Raw genomic sequence first — 18,203 nt, 5'->3', positions numbered from 1 at the left:
TCCCGCGCCTAACTTGAGTATGTTCTGATTGGTTGTTGATCAGAGTCACACCTCATTGGTTGTGATTGTCACGTGGCTCCGTGACGATTGGGCAAAACTATTTCCTGTATAAATGTCCAGTTGCGAGCTTCGGCGCGGATTTTCAGTTGTGTTAAGTACAGTTAGTTGTTTTATCATTATTAGCTTGTTTTATTTATTTTTTTGATCGAGTTTTATTAAACTGTTCTATCTAATATGGACTGTTTGCCGTGTTTGGGTGTCCCAAGAATTCTACCGAATTCCCCACAGAAAGCCAGAGGACAAATTCAGGTTTGTAAACTTAAAGTTGATGTGGACAATGATTCATTGTCTCGCGGCGGCAAACATATGTGTTAATAACCATGCTATGTGATACGGTACGCTTGAATAATAAGTTACAACAATGGCTAAGCAAAAACATACAATTTTATTGACCTATTTTGCAGGTTATCTTTGGACCGATGTTTTCTGGGAAAAGGTGTGTTATTTGTTTCTTTATCTCATTACCGATGTAAGCGGCATAACTGCCGTATCTGTTAAGTTTCTTAACTGTTTGTAATGTGCAACCAATATCAGACAAAGCGCAGATCTAGCTATGGTCTTTAGTTTACAGTAGCAGACATCGCGCCAAATATGATTGAAGCAGTCTGCTTCACTGTAGGCGCGGCTTCACTGAGCTATTTTGGGAGAGATTTTGGTTCAGAAACACAATGAAGCAGTACTACTCTAACCTATGCGGCGTTCACTTAGTTACAGAGTTCGATATTAGCCAAGTGTGTTTACTGTTTTTACTATCAATTTAGCTTGCTAAAACTGTCCCAGAAAACGAGGCTTGCTTCCTCCTAGCACTAGAATGTCTGATCTTACATAGCCTACAATTAAGTGGAATACTGTACATGAAATGTAGCTCTGGTCCATAGCTCTAATGTGTTTCATGGACCAAAGCTACATGAAATGTATGTAAGATCAGACATTCTATAGGGCTAGATTCCTCCCAGAGTTGAGTTTTATTATCATCACAATCTGGCTGGAGTTCCTAATGTCACACATCCTGTTATTATCAGTTAGCTATGGTGTTGTTGATAAACTCATGTATTTTTATTTTATAGCACTGAACTGATGAGGAGAGTGCGTCGATTCCAAGTTGCTCAATATAACTGCCTTGTGATAAAGTATGCCAAAGACACACGCTATTCTCAGAAAGGCATGGCCACACATGACAAGTAAGTGGGTCCCGGGACGACATGTATTCTCAATTTTCATTTTAGGTTTAAAAGTAAAAGATTTTCTTGTTTTTCTCAATTTTATTTTGAAGAGTGAGTGAGTGAGTGAGTGAGAGAGTGAGAGAGTGTTAAAATGTATTTAAATTAGCTCTTTTGGTTCAGAAACACAATTGAAGCAGTACCTGCTAACTGCCTGGGAGATTTGCGCTCTCTGGCGTTGAAATCCTGCGTCATTGGAATTGATGAAGGCCAGTTTGTGAGTATAACTTTGTCATTGGTTAATCCATAGAAATACATGTACAGACCTACTAAACATTTATTGACTGAACAATATCCATCTATATAGTTTCATTATATAGATATTCCACTGTTACGTTCTTAGCTTACGCATGTTTCATGATAAATGCTTTTTATGTGATGTAGACTATTCCCATGCTTTTTTGTTCTTGCTTAAAGGTATATTCAGTGATTTCACTTAATTCAAATATCACTTATTCTTTTGTTTTGTTGTGATAATCCTCCCGACTATAGAGTGTGCTGACCATATAAGGAGTTCCTCCCTGTCCCCAGTTAACCCCTGGGGGTCAAAAAACCTTAGGTTTCGTTTTTGACTCTCTATCCTGATTGGACGAAAGGCTGGGTCCCACAGCCAAAAACGAAACCTAAGGTTTTTTGAGTGAAATCACTGAATATACCTTTAATGTAAGTCGCTCTGGATTAAGAGCGTCTGCTAAATGCCTAAATAGTAAATTGTAATGTTATATTTATAGTTCCCTGACACAGTGGAGTTCTGTGAAGAGATGGCCAACATGGGAAAGACCATCATTGTAGCTGCCTTGGATGCAACCTTCCAAAGAAAGGTAGGGGTGTGTTGTCAATGAGAGGCAAAAATGTGATAGTCTACTTGTTATCTATTCACTATTCAGATTCACAAACGGCTACTGTTTGAGCAGACAGAGTGCCACTGTGGGTATAGCTAAAAACAAGACGCTGCGTATGGGAAGTAAACACTGTTCGGAGAAGGATAGGTGACTGTGGGGGCAGTACGTAATGTCACTAAACAAAAACCATAGTTGGATGTAAAACAGTCAGTTCATTGTCTATTATTTTAGGACCTATTGTGTGCTGTCACTGCTGTGCAGTATCAGTAATAGGGAGTTGTGCTCTGGACTTGTGTATTGTTTAGTAACCTCTGCTCAGTGCTCACTACACTATACAGGAAATTAAAGACTTTAAACTAAAAGTCTCATGATACAGCATGACATGTCAGAGGTGATGGGTTTAATGGTGACTGGAGGTCCATGTACAGTACAGTACTTTTGTTAGGAGATCTACTTGGTCAATGAACAACTTTTTATTTGGACTCCAAATAAATAAAAGAAAAACACATACAACAGTGAACAGAAACAAAAGAAAAACATTACAAAATGCAGCTGTGCCGATGTCTCAACTGGAATGACTGGTATCGCACAACACGGCAGCATGAATATGGCATTCTGGGAATCATTCAGATACATTTGTACATCAGGTTACCCATTAGAGCCTGAAAAGTGTTTACTCCTCCTCACATTACAGAACATACAGCCATTACTCCTTACTGGCAACATGAATGCTTGCCTTTTTTCTAACTTGGCCCACAAAGAGCCAGTAAGAAGAGTGCAGATTCAATGCTATGCTTTAAAGAGTGTTATCTCAAAATGCCAGTGTGTTTTTTCCAACACGTCATATCCTCATCAGACATTTGATCTGAAAGATGGTCTCGAAAGTTGAGGGCATTCCCCTTTTGTCATGAGTCATGACAACACTCTTCTAGTTCATAGCATTATACTAGGGTAGGGACGCACAGATATGGAAATTCTTGGCCGATACTGATGTTTAAAATATCAAATTTGCCGATACTGATATGTGTTTATTTAGTTTTGTGTGTTATTTCCCCTTTTGATGTAACTCCAAATGTGGATGGCAAGAAATCAAAAATAATTGCTCCAGTGATTAGAAATTGATAATTCAAAATATGCCCCTCATTGGCTTACATTGTACGCTAAAACAGCTCAAAGTCACTCTTTTAGTACATAAACAAACACAATATGGAACATCACCAAAACTGTACTGTTTTGGTACTGGAAAAATAAAAGTTAACTTCCCATTGATGTTGCCAGGAAGAAAATCCGTACTGGATCCGTAACCATATCTTCAAATAGTAAAATCAACAAAGTTAACATTTTTTATAAATAAATGAAAAACTGTATGCGTTTTGGTGATGTTCTATATTGTCTGAATCAACATTATTTGTGTTTGTTTATGGCACTAAAAGAGTGACTTTGAGAGCATTTTTTAGAGCGTTTCAGCATACAATGTAAGTCAATGGCGAGCATATTTTGAATTATGAATTTCTAATCACTGGAGCAATTCTTTTTTATTTCTTGTCTACATTTAGAGTTACATGATGGCAAGGTAACTACACAACCCTAACCTCTATCAAAGTGGTCTTGCACTTTAACGAGTGTCAATGAGCGTCATTTGGATAGTGACACAAACCTCAGCTGTGCTGAACTGATTTATTAAAAAAAAGCTCTTGAATATGATACATTTACATTTCATTTGATACAGCTACATTTCATATTATATCACAAACACCATAGTGTAAAACCTCCTGAAACTTTAACCAGGAAAAATAAATAGCCAAATCATCTGCACACATAGATGGTGTTACTAACAATCATACAACCAGTTTGCAGCCTCTTAGTAGTACAAATGATACATATGATCTTAGGCTTGTGGTTTGGTAGCCCGTTAGTAGCCCTAACTATCATAATCCATTACCAGTGCCAAAGGATAGGGGGACTGATAGATACTTTAATTTGCAAAAAGTACAGAGGTACAGTTATACAATAATGCTGACGCAAAATGCCATGAGAGCTTGTTTCAATTGCCCCGGATTCTTATCATGATGTCAGGCATGCAAAAAACTGAAACTACTTGTGAAATGTAATTGTGGCACCTAGCTTGCATGTAGCCTAACCTTATTCTTTTTGTCCTTCCTCAGCCGTTTGGCAATATACTGAGCCTGGTTCCTCTGGCTGAGAGCGTGGTGAAGCTTAATGCTGTCTGTATGCAGTGTTTCAAAGAGGCTTCATACACAAAGAGACTGGGAGCTGAGCAGGAGGTGAGTGGAGTGAAGGTTGAGAAGGAGTGGGGTGAATGAGATGATGGAGGAGGCAAAGAGGGTGTGATGATGAACTAACGTTCTGTAGTACTTTAGTGTGTGTTGTTAAAATCGGGTCAATTGGAACAGGTTTCATGTAATATGACGGACAAACTAGTATATGGACTCGATATGAGTATTATGAGCTTTTTGTTTCGCTTTTATTTAGCTCGTTTTAATATTGATTAATTTGTGTCAGGCAATGTGCAGGTGAGTTTATAAACATTCTGCAAATGGCAAACATACAACGGTGACTGATATATTGTTTCTGTATGGTACAACTTAAGGTAAGGGTTTAGGGACCCAATAGGGCCATGCTATAAGGAGTTTTGTGAGATGAAAATCTTACGGTGATTTATTTATATTTACTATAGTTCTACTAGACCCCAGGAACTTACATCTGGCCACAAAAGATCACAGGATCTATTGAATGTGAAGGGGGAGGTACTAGGGGCGAGGGCTTCCATAGAGACACACGGGGACTACAAATTTCACGCCCCCCAAATGAAACAGCGGCCCCACTTCTGGTCCGTTAGAACGGTGTACTGCAGACTGAAGACTATTGATTTGAATAAACACACGTGTGTGTGTGTGTGTGTGTGTGTGTGTGTGTGTGTGTGTGTGTGTGTGTGTGTGAACATTTTCAACATGGTTTTATTACTGTCTATAGGTAGAGGTGATCGGTGGAGCAGATAAGTACCAGGCAGTATGTCGGAAGTGTTACGGAGGGCTGATGACGTTCAACAAAGAGAACTGTTCCCCCATGAAGGAGGAGACTCCACCACAAGCACTCACAACAGCAAAACAGCTGGACTCTGGTGTTCCCAGGAGGCTCTTCTCCACCCTACAGCTCTGAACGGATTGATGCAGTCAAAGATTTGATTTGGCCAATTGGTCCAATCAACTAGTGTATATACAGTAGACATTTGTGTAATGTATTGTGTGTAATGTATTGTGGTTACTTAACACAAGCTATGGAGCTATGGGGAATTCTTACAATAGAAAATGACTGTCGGTAGAAGCCATTCTGGTATAGAAACATTCTATGCCTAGACAGTTTAACCACACAAAGGAAAAAAACAAGGCAGTGTAAAATGTACACTAAATGTAGAGAGACGTACGTGTGTTGTTTATGTCACCATTTAGGCATTTGACTTGACAGGTTTTGGCTGCAGTTGAAATTGGCAGCCATTACTACTAGACCTGTAATCCTGGTTTTATGAAACCTGGGCCTTTGTTATTTACCTATGCTTAAAATGTAATGACAATCTATATGGTGAAACTTGTACTGTACTACCACCCAATTGCAGCCACAGAGACAAATAGTGATATCCATCAGATTTAATACATGTGTTTTATCGGCAACAGCAATTTTATTTTGTTCTTAAAATGTGATTCCTTTAATGTTCTGTTTACTTTGTGGGAGGAAATTTATGTAATTATATGACCTGTAAATAAAGATTAGAAACGGCGAGCTGGTCCAAGTAAGTGCAAACAGCAATGTGGGGCTCAGGGACTTGCTAATGGACTTCAATACGAAGCCTTGTAAAGAGGGATTGAACCGGCCTTCAGCTCAGATTCCAAGATGGCAATTCTACCTCCTGAGCAACAGCTTGTTGATCTCACTTATTGTCTCCACCGGGCCGAAGGCATGGGGAGAGAGTATGTTTTGCACTCCGTCCATCCGTTTACAGCTAATCTCCGGCACCATTAACCCAGTCGATGCCAAACTTTGCACACTCCCTAGATAGAACCTCTGCCCCAAATCTTCCAGAACGGCCTGTTATAGCGCCACCAGGAGGCCGACTTTTGTAAACCTTTTTTTTATATTACTCCGCCATATTTTGTCCAAAGATCCTGCAAATCGTTACACAGTATCTCTATAGTCATGTGCTCAAGACTGATCGATATTTCATATTCCATCCTGATTGGCTAACATTGGCTTTCAAAGTTTACAGGATTGGCCCGTTTTGAACAAAAAGCCTCAAATCATGAACGCAGCGTGCAATTTACATGAAATCTTTCACAGACGTTCCTACTAGGCTGAGGAATATATCCCACCCTTTTCACCTGTTATAGCGCCACCAACAGGGAACAAAATGCCTCAAATCATCCAATTGCCATCCAAGGCATAAGAAGAAATGGCACCCTTTTCACATTGGCTTATTATAGCGCCACCAGGAGGCCACAACCTGACCTGCCCTGGTGGAGAGTAGACCTGTGCCCCGACTCGAGGGGGACCTTTTCTAGACAATAAGACTAAGACTATTCTGTGTATACTTTTATTCCATGACTCAAGGACAGGGCTGTTAAAATGGGTGTTATTGTGCTATTCACAATCAATGACATGGAATGGCAACTCACAAAATGATATAACATCACAACTTTCCATCAAAGCACTGTAATGGTACCGTATGCACTTGATGAAACAGATTTGTGTGCATGTAGAGAACACAATAAGTGCAATTCCACTCATTTTGAAACTCATGTTCAAATCTATGCAGATATCACCCTTTTAAATTAAAACATTCACTGTACAAATCCTGTCTGATTCATATCTACAACGCTCAGATCTGCAGCGAGAGCCTGAATTAAATAAATGCAATTCAAGTTAAAAATTCATAAATACAACAGGCAAAATCGAGATTAAACAAAAATCGACAAGACTCAAATGTAATGATTTACTACGCATTCGTACGCAACATCAATCACAATCAGAAAATCTCATTTTCACCACTTGCTCCATTTACAGTAGTAAGCAAAAAATAACTACAGGGTTCACTTAGTAGGCTTGTATAAGCAGACGATGAAAAAATGAAAATCGTTTCATTTTAGGTATTTAGCCAATGCGCTTCACTAGAGCAACTTATGGGTAAGGGCTGTGCTTTACTGATGGACAAGACAAGAGAGTAGTTGATGATGCATACTAAGGGAATTAAACCAAGCCTGTGGCCTAACAGCACAGTTTGAGGATAACCTCAAACTATAGCACCACCCAAATCCTTAACGCGACACTTAATTTTTTTTTTTGTTGTAACAAATTGATATTGGATAGAATACATCATTTGGCTAAATGGAATTATGGAAACCATTGCTGATGGAAAACAAATCTAAAATTATATGGCACAATAGGCAGTACATACGGTATATTTTGTCCTACAGTCAAAAAGCTACTGTGACGATTCAACCGTAACAAACATCATGACTGGGGTAATGATCCTACAGTATGTCGCCAAACACCATATCTTTAAATGCCCCAAAATGTTATGCTATCTGAACCAATATTATGGGAAAAAGCGAAGTAATCTCTTTTTATCTCTAGTGCACTTTGCCCGTGTACAGACAGTGAATACAACCTACACAGAGAACAGGTTTGAATCCTGATCATACTAAATGGCTAAGGTGTTTAAGCCATCTGCCACTGGCATATACACATTGTCTAAATTACATTTCCATTAAAAGGTATTTGGCCGACATCCTTATCCAGTGTATAATGGTCAGGCTACTGCATACACCTGTGATTCTAAAATGATCAGTTTTTAAACAAATATATATATCTGGACCAATTAACAAGATGAACAGTCAGCAGAAATTGTGTGGCCCTGGGACTGAGGGCATCGGCTTTACGTCAGCCCTTCATTTATCTGACATTCTCTTTTAGAGTTTCTCACGAGTGAGCAGACATCGTGGTCTGGTACTGACCATGCACTAGCCTTGGTCTTGCTCAGACCCTCAATCGCAGGGGACTGAATTTGTGGCCTTTCATATATACAGGACAATCTATCCGTTACCCATGAAGTTACTGTTTAGTATGAGAGGCAAACCTGGTGCCTGGTGGGCCACAGCATGAAGTCAATCAATTACTAACAAAATGTATCTAAATAGCACTAAATACCTCTACCTCCAGTATTGTCAGGACTTTGTAGGTTCAAACATGCCATTACTTATCGTCAGTTCCAGAGTACTGGATATTGCAATATCTGGGCAAAAAGCTTTATCAAAAGGAGAGTAGGTGGACTTTGCTGGGTTTTTATTTTATTGAGAAAAACATACCCAATAATAAAAATCTGCTATGCGGGTGAACAACATACTTTCTGTGTATTATCTTTCTTCTTAGGTATCAGGTAATCTGAGAAATTGAGCTAAGAATGAAATGAAAACCGCATTTTTCATTTCTACAGATAACACGTAAGGCCACAAACACTTCCTCAAACTGAGTGTCTATGTGTAGGAGGGCATTAGGCTGGTAGTCTCACAGTCAAGTGTCTCAAGGTATTGCTGCATTAAATAAAAATCATATTCACTCTAATAAGCTCATTGTGCTCATAAGTTCTCTTAAACACAAAGATCAACATAAAACAAAGAACACAAACTAAAAAAAACAAAACAGGCACATGGAACCATTAAAAATGGTAGCTTTGCATAGTGAACATCTATGTACAGATACACATTCTTCTTCTGCAACAAAGGCACCAGAGTTCAATGTCCAGAACGGAGAATAAAGGAACACAAATTAAGTGCTGGCCACTTCCACAAGAGCACTTATTGACTGATACGTTCAGTGATCTCACATTGCGGGACCTTTGACCGCCGACATTCTGTTTATGTCTTCCCAATTAGTATGTTTGAGGTATTTATTTTAATTTGACACACACTAATTTCAGATTTACAAATCTTCCAACATGGATCTCAACCATCAGGCTGATGTGTTCAAGATCAGAAATGATATGCGTGACCCCCTTGACAACACTGTGTTAAACTGTTAAACCTTAACTTTTTAACAATTTAATGTACCGGTTTTCCAAGTCTCACTGATCACACTCAGATCTCACAACTGAATCAAGGCTGCACCACTTTGGCTACTGATTATCATTGATAATCACTTGATTATGAGTTATCTATACTGTATATTACAATAAATAATAATGAATAATGAATGAATAAACTGGATTAATTTAGTCAAATACCACATTAAGTCTTAGTCATGATTTATCATGATTAGACTTTTGATGATTAGTCTTTAAGACTAGTGAGGGAAATTATTTTGTAGGGCATTTTTGTATTTTATCTAAACATGCAATTGTCATCCTCAGTGGCCATTCTAAATTAAATAAATATATTGCAAATATGCCCAATGTTATGAATCTTTTGTCGAAACTTGAATGATATTCACCTAAACTCCACAAATTGTGTGGTCCTGACCTGGATGAGCATGCACATCCACTCTGTCATTGTGTGCCAAGCAGTTGCAGTGACTATCAACAGGTGACTTGGAACACCTAATCAGTGACCCCTCCACCCAGTCCCACGGACTCAATAGCTGGGGGGCTGGTAGCCTCCATCTCCCAGGGGTTGAGGGTTTGAGGTGAAGGGAGGTTGTTGGTAGACATCTGGCCCACCGCTGGACGGGTAGGCTGAGTAAGTGGTGGGAGTGTAGGGGGTTGGGGGGGTATAGGAGGTGGGGGCATAGGTTGCGGGGTACGGGGTATGGAGGTGATCTGGTTGTGGGGGCTCGACGAAGGTTGGCACAGCAACCTCATCCATACCTCGACGATACCGTCCCAAAGCGAAGTAGGTCAGGATTCCCTGGATACAGAGAGAGAGTAAGAAGAGGCAAATCAGAAAAAACGCAAAGATGATGGGTTTTCTGCTTTTTGAATTTTGATTTTCTGAACAATTCAATGGTGAAACGAAACAGGTACATCTGTATCTATTTATCCGTTTATCGAGGAAGTACACTAACTGGCTGCTGTATGTCTTGTTGCACAGAAAACATCCCTTTCATTACAGTTAATGGTCGAAATGGCATTAAACGTTGTAGCACAAGACCTACTTACAAGGTCAAAACCAGTTCATGACTTGCCAACTGTGCTCACAGTAACTTCTAGTAAAAAAGTTTAAATGATCAAAATAAAACCAATCACACCCGCGTGAAGTGAGGGGCGCTCTTGTCATCGTACATCATCATGCATCATCTCATACTGGCCAATCAGTAGAGCTTTGATATCTTCTGGCCAAGCGCTTAAGCACCCTTATTGGCCAAGCGCTCCCACCGACATGTGATTGGTTAGCCGATTTGCTCGTCTACATATGAGATATGACGTAAATGTTCCCTTCAATGGCGTTTAATGTTTTGATGTTTAATTTACGTCATATTTGGTGGAATTTTTACCTAATTTCTCCTTTCATTGTCAAAGGCAAATATTGAGAGGAGTGAGGACAAAAGCTGTATATAGGAGGGTCTAGAACACCTCAAAAAGGAGCTGTTGAATGGGTCAGTGTAGGGTGTAGTAGCTGTCCTCCTCACCCAGGTGGCGATAGAGAAAAATGAGAATGCCACGGTGGCCCGTGCAGCATCCTCTGGGATTCCTCTGACGTCATGAGTTCGCCCCCACATGGTGGCCAACAGACAGAAACAGACAAACCATAGGAAGGTCCACACCCCTAGAACACACACACACACACACACACACACACACACACACACACACACACACACACACACACACACACACACACACACACACACACACACACACACACACACACACACACACACACACACACACACACACACACACACACACACACACACACACACACACACACACACACACACACACACACACACACACACACACACACGTTTCATTCATAGATCAAATTACAGCCAACTGCTAGAAAAACAGGTTAAAAGCCATACTGCCACAATAATGGCACGTACAGACACATGCACGCAGTAGCAACGGACATAATGCAGGATGACATCTGTTTGTCCCTCCCTTCCCTACGATACCCTGGCCAACACTTGAAGTGATAGTGCTAACATAGCCATCTGTTGAATAGTAGTCACATACAAGTGCAAAGCAGTTAAAATGCTGCTCTGTTCCACTGAAGAATGACTGACTGTCAGCTGGCTCACTGACACTCAATGAATGCTAAAATTCAACACAACTATGATGTTGCTGCCTCCCCATGATGTATACCTCTAACCACATTCAATTTTGAATAGAAAAACTGATTCCCCACATTTGTTTGTGTTTTTATCAGACACCCTCTGCCTCTTACTGCTGGAGTTCCTTTGTAAAGACTGGACTGACAATACAGTTTCAATTCACTATTCTACAGCAGACATAAGTAAAAGACCCATCACTGTCATTTTGTTGGTTGAAATACCCGTTTGAGCTCACCTGAGAAGCCCAAGTCAGCCATGACTGCATACTTCCTCTCTTGTGCATTGCTCATCAGTGGGAGGTAAGCATCCAGCAGCAGGAACCCCACACAGGCCAGAAAGGCAATGACTCCAATGCCCACTGCATAGTGGCACGCAGAGTCATTCTGGTTAAAGATACACTTGGCCTGGGCACTGGTAATTGGGTTCACATAGCCCTCTGTGGTTATGGAGGCAAACACTACAATGGAAAAGATCTAAAGGAGAAAGAAGAGGGCAAGATGTAAGACAAATTGACAGGAAACTAACTTTATTAAAGAAATGTTGAGCTTTGGTAGAACCCTGGGATGTCATTGTTAATCATCTTTATAGGTTGCTTCTGCGAGTAGGAAACCAGAAGTAGTGATTCCATCCACTCACTGCATGGCAAAATACATCTCAAATGTACACTTTTAGCACATAAACAAACGACTAGCCCAATAGCAAAAAGAACACAAGTGTATGTTTTTATTCTAGATTAGATTATTAGATAGACTGCTAGATAGTCTTTAAAATACGGTTGGGCAATTATGGACAAAAATAAATACCATATTTTGGACCAAATTCCTTGATATCGATATTGTAATGATCATATTGTATTGTATTGTGGGGATTTTATTATAATTATAAAACATTTTTATTGTTAATTAAATACTAATTTTACGTTATCCACAATTCCAGCAATAACTTGTCTCGTATCACGATGTTTATGTTGATGTGATATCAATATATTTCCCAGCCCTAATTTAAAGGGTATGTTGAAATACATGATGAGCTGGGGTATTGGGTAATACTTTTTTTTCTCAGTCTAATATTGAGGTGTGAAGAGCTACTGTTGGCCTGCCTGTGGTGTGTCTGTCTGCACTGCTTCCCTACTAAACCATGTGACCTAGTTCTCAGTGCAGCTGCCTGCCATGTGACAAGAGAAAGACGCCACTAGCTTTCCAAACTACATTCATTATGACACTACTGGTTAGTGAGAGAGGAGAAAAAGAGGGAGGGTATGCAGGGAGTGGAGGGGAAAGGAGAGGGATTAGCGGCAGGAGAGAAAGAAAGCAGTAGAAAGAGAGTGGAATTGCCAGGGAGAGGAGGGATGTGGGGCGAGAGAGGACAGTGGAACAGATAGGCCTTTTAATTCCACCTATATGAAGACAGAGGCGAGGGAGAATTGTCTGAGAGCTGAGAAATGGAGAAAAACCATGTCATTGACAATCATGAATATCTCCTTGATAGATAGAGAGGGAGGGGGGAGAGAGAGAGAGAGAGACCATTGTGGCGTCCGAATGGGGGGGGGGGGATTTCTAGATTTTCTGTTGACAGATGGAAAGTAGAGAGGGGGTAGGGGGGAAAAAAACAATTCATGGAAATACAGAGAGAGTGAGTGTGGAAAACTGCAAAACGATAAGTGAAATTCTTCTGCCAGGAACAATGGTTGTCCTATAAGTCGTGTGGATTTGACTGCTGTTGCCACACTAATGGCTCTAGATAAATAGATGCACGAGGGATCATGGCCCATTTATTGTTACGCTTCAGTTATTTTGCTGCTGCTCTATCAGGAGCCACTTGCAATGAGTCAGCAGGTATGGATTTTCATTATGGGATAGTTACTCCAACAACCAATTACCAAATTCCGCTTTCCAAAGCATTGACAGCTGTTTGTTTTGGTAATTTTTTATTTTATTTTTCCGCGTAAGGTTTATAGTCAGTATACTGTTATTGTGCAAAGTGGTTGACACTGTGTGGTAAACCGTTCCATGGATGAAACACTCTCCTAGGTTGAAATACACACATTTAATTGAAAGGGAATAGTGTGTCACAGCACATAACCAGTATTTGTATGGTCCTTATAGGGTGCTAAAATTACAATAAAGTACAATATAATCTCATCTGAGTTATTAGGTCAACAGTTAGCTACAGTACTGGGTGATTCTTAAAGGAAAAGTGTGGCAAAAATACCACATGTCATCTGTGTATTTCTCCTCAAAATGTTATTAATATCACAAAACTAGGTTATCCAAAACATGTACCGGTAGTTTCACATTAACCAGCATACGTAATGCATATAATCTGCAAAGTTTTCCTTTAAGCACAAATTAGTTAGCATAAAATGCATTGCGGGAAGGTTAGGCTACTGTATATTTGAATAGCCATTTGATTAATTTCCAGAAACAAAAATATATAGCCGAACAAATGCCTTCTGCTATTGTGCTGGGGACGTTCCAATTTCAAATCAAAAAGACTTCACACATTTAGAAATCACACATTTAATTTGTGTATGAGTCAAAATAAAACATTTCATATGGAATAACACCACCACACGAAAGACTGAAGTATCAACAATATTGATACTTTGATATTATTCAAGCTTCACTGTGCCTCCCATTCAAAGCTATGAACAAATCCTTCTTGTTTGCCACCAGTTGAGGTAAACTGCCCCACATGGTGGGCATATATAGTACTATGTGTCACACATTCACCAGCTGGGCAAAGCAGTGGGACAACAGGTATCATTTTACTTTCCCATCATGCCCTGCCCCATTTACTACTGACTCATTCTTGTATGCGCTCGCGCACACACATGGCAACCAAGGTCAGATTATGTCCAGAGTGCTCTCCTCCCTCTCTAGTATTTACATGTTAACCCATTTTGGGTGGGAACCCCTTTTGGTGTTTTTAAGTATTATGTTATACTTTAGCTATTGAAAAATAGCAGCTCTACAAGCTCATAGCGCGGCACCGAGTGCCACACTGGCATAATCCTGGCATAATGTAATTCTGTATTTACAAACTATAAGGCCAGAGTTCTATATAGAGATCTTATGAAACAGATGGTGTATATTAATTGTTTAAAAATACTGCATAAATGTCAGACTCTACCACATTTTATCAAACATGTACGGAGCCCCAGAGTGGCCATTGAGAGAGATTTTGTTTTTGTTTTGAATTATTAACTTGAGCGCTCATGTTAGTATCTGGAGTGCTCAAGTTAGTAACTTATTAACTAGCACTCATTATTCTAACTTGAGCGCTCAAGATACTAACTTGAGCGCCCAAGTTAGCAATTTATTTATCTCTCAATGGCCACTCTGATGCTCTGTAAACATGTAGTATAGTCTACTCTGTATGAAGACATGCTCTGAAATGTCTATCATGCACTTTGTCAGTAGTCCTAAGTACATGTTGATCCTTTAAGGTTGGGCAATCCCTGCATCACAGGTCTTAGAAAACCTTCTCCTGCATGTACTTTATACTGTGTATTCTGATATGGTCTTCTGATGTAAAGCACTTTTAACTGTTATAATATAAAGATGTATATGTGTAGAGGGTATGCACATGCATAAAGTGAGTGGCAAATTGAGTGGCAAAGTGAGTTTAATGTTGTTTAATGCAATCAGATACTGTATGACTTTTCTGTGTGGATGTATGGGCTGTCAAGGCCAGAAACTAGTTTGTTGACACTCAGTAGGCTTTCCTGCATAACTTCTGGGTGTGATGACGATGTCACACGCATGACGCATACCCTATATTGTTACCTCTATTGTAATTGTTATTATTCACATTCTACACAGAAACATCATTTGTGTTATTAAATTGATCTGCGAAAGTGTAAAAATTCACATGTACTTTCAGAGTTAAATACTTCCCAGATACAAATCTGTCCTATAATCAATTTGACCTGCCTACCAACAACTGACCAAGACTTTCACTGCAACATGCAGTACCTTTTCAATCTAGATAAGAATATACTAACTAAAAAACGTGCTGTAGGCGCCACACACACACACACACACACACACACACACACACACACACACACACGACTTAATAGACTATACGTGGGTGGGTCACGGATGGTGGGTGCAGGTTGTAATTCTTGCCTCAACTCTACTATTTGTTCAAATTGTTAATGGACACTGTGTCTGCAGCTCCGAGTCGTTCTAGTAGACAAACGACAGTAGCCTAGCCTACAAAGTTTTAAAGGTCATATTCATATCATCGTCTCATACCATGTTATCATAGCAGGACGTTTGTCACTGTTTTTTGAGTCGTAGCGAACGAAAATAAAAGCCTTTGTATCGAGCCTAGTCGCTGTAATCAGACTGTAATCGAGCCAATTATTATTAAATCTTACGAGTCAGATAAGTAAGTCGGCAGTCATTTATTTCCAGTTTCAGAGTTAATGCAGCAGTAGTATTGGCTAAGGCTAGTAAGACTACTCATTCTCTGGTTGTGTGGCGGTGTGTGTACTGTAGTGTAGTGTAGTGTGTTGTGCCGTGCTGTGCTGTCACTGCAGCCTGCATGGTGACACGCCAGCTGCACGCAACACGACACCGCGGGGGGTGAAATATTAGCAGCCCGTTTACTCAATATAAAAACATTGCGGAACAGGACTAGTTGTTTGTGTACTGAATAAAATACTACAGAGTATGACGAATTGGTTAGCAGCCTCTTAATGAATAAAACATGATGGTTAATAAGACCCTGGCCTGCTAACTAAATAAAAACATGACAGAACAGGAATTGTTGGTAAAATAACAGCCGATAAACTCAATAAAAACACGAGATTCCGGAGTCTGCGTTTCACTTTCAACAAGTCTGTGCCTGTGCGCGCACCACCTGTTGATTTAAGACCAACGCGCGTGCACTCCGTGCAGCGCGTCTGTTCCCAAACATGTTTCTATGTTGTGACTTTATCTTTCATGTCGACGTTTGTTAAAACAAATACGGATCAGTGCGTGGTGGTCCCTTCAAACTTTGACCAGTATAATATTGTGTAATCGACGCTCCTTCATGCCTCGTCAACTCACCCAGCTCAGCAGCCGAACGATGGTTTGCGGTTGTCGGATAAACTTATGCAGGTCAAAGCCTCCTCCTGCGAGCGACGCACCGTAAGCACTCGCACCGCCCGTTTCCTCCATGTCTCTCCGAGAAGTTTATTTATTCACAATACACCCGTCCACTCCTCTGCGTTATGTACAACACCGTGATATATACACTGGCAGCCACGCAGCCGCCGGTTTTACTTTTAATAATGACTTGCTTTCCCCAGCGAGCCTCCGCGACTGCGAAGGCGAGGCGAGGTGCTGCTGGCTGGTGCACCGTGAATGAAAACGCCTCTGTAAAACAGCCTACTCGAGTCGAAACATGAAAACAACCACGATACAAAAAAAAGAAAGCTTCCGGCAATGGATGTCAAAGTAAAACTAATTTACACGAAGTGTTTAATAAAACATTTTATATCTGTATCACTCACCCACTCGCAACTTAAGACAGTAAAATGTATACACAGATGTTTTTATTACACAAATGATTAAACAAAAACATTAAACAGTTCATCTCTACCATTGACTTTGGAATAGTAGGCCAATGAATCAACCCAAAGAAACAAACTGGTAGCATGCTGTTCTTTTATTTTGCAGACTTTTCCGGTCTCGTTCTGACAGTCACGGTTCACCCTCTGGGTTAACGGTTCGAGGCTCTGGGTTCACCCAGGGGTAGGCCTATATGACAAAGTTGCCATTTGAAAGTTTACGAATAATACGGTACGTCGTACGTATACATATTGCAGAGCTGTGTTGTGTTCTTTCTTGCTATTGTGCTATTCGTTCGTTGTTTGTATTAAGCGATGCGTGAGCGTGCACGATTAATATTTATTTTAAATAGAAACGGAAATAATACCGGTAGCCTACTAATGCGAGGGACCACCAGGTGGAAGCACAGGGCGGAACAACATAGCCTAAACACACACACACACACACACGCACATACACGCACGCACGCACACACACACACACACACACACACGCACACACACACACACACACACACACACCCCCACACACACACACACACACACACACACACACACACACACACACACACTGTACACACACACTTACACGAAGAGAGAGAGAGAAAGACAGGCTGTTTCAAAGGGGCGTGACCCAAAAGTAATAATTCAATGTTTTTTATGATCCAGCAGGTACCCCTTGGGTGGAATATCTTTTTCCATGTACCCCCTCATTCTCGCAACAATATTTGCAATAAGCATATTTTGCAACCTTACATTTAGATGCCATTGAAACTATTTGTATTAAAACTTTTCAAAGTTTTCAAACACATTTTCACAACATTTATTTAAGATGCTATCTTAGAATATATGTAGACCTATTTGACAGTGCAGAAACATAATTGCATTCCTTGACCTTGATGCATCAATAGTGTCAATGACCATCAACTGGTCACAGTCACAGACACTCACAATGCGTTTTAACAGCGAGCGAGCATCGGCTGACACATCGCCCAATCGCCCGTTATCGCCAGAAAAGATGAATTATTTGGGGGCGACATTCCTCCGCCCACTTTTCGACCATCGCCTGTTCGCGAACACAAAGGAATTTTGAAATGGTTTCCTGCATAGGCCTATAGGTTATTAATGGTAGGCCTACCCCAACTTTCAGCAGCTGTCACAGATTCCCCTATAGGCCTAGGGAAACTTAATTTCAATCTTTGTGAGATGTGTATAGACTAGAGCTGGGACTCGATT

The 18,203-nt window shown here is 40.3% G+C and overlaps 2 protein-coding genes across 2 annotated transcripts; one reads left to right on the top strand and one right to left on the bottom strand.

Moving 5' to 3' along the window:
* The first annotated feature begins 125 nt into the window (after positions 1 to 125).
* Positions 126 to 8,963, top strand: tk1 (thymidine kinase 1, soluble). The gene is made up of 7 exons (XM_083765728.1): positions 126 to 309; positions 465 to 496; positions 1,128 to 1,241; positions 1,404 to 1,497; positions 2,012 to 2,101; positions 4,288 to 4,407; positions 5,117 to 8,963. Exons 1-7 carry the CDS (start codon positions 235 to 237, stop codon positions 5,300 to 5,302), a joined length of 711 nt encoding a protein of 236 aa, XP_083621854.1. The 5' UTR covers positions 126 to 234; the 3' UTR covers positions 5,303 to 8,963.
* syngr2b (synaptogyrin 2b) lies at positions 7,106 to 16,766 on the bottom strand. Its single transcript, XM_083765727.1, has 4 exons — positions 16,465 to 16,766; positions 11,637 to 11,874; positions 10,754 to 10,890; positions 7,106 to 10,032 (listed from the first exon to the last, which is right to left on the bottom strand). Exons 1-4 carry the CDS (start codon positions 16,573 to 16,575, stop codon positions 9,760 to 9,762), a joined length of 759 nt encoding a protein of 252 aa, XP_083621853.1. The 5' UTR covers positions 16,576 to 16,766; the 3' UTR covers positions 7,106 to 9,759.
* Positions 16,767 to 18,203: the final 1,437 nt, after the last annotated feature.

Source organism: Protomyctophum parallelum, assembly GCF_964188405.1.
Source record: "Protomyctophum parallelum genome assembly, chromosome: 5".
Lineage (NCBI taxonomy): Eukaryota > Metazoa > Chordata > Actinopteri > Myctophiformes > Myctophidae > Protomyctophum > Protomyctophum parallelum.
The sequence above is the reverse complement of the archived record's forward strand: the minus strand, read 5'-3'. Positions and strand labels throughout refer to the sequence as shown.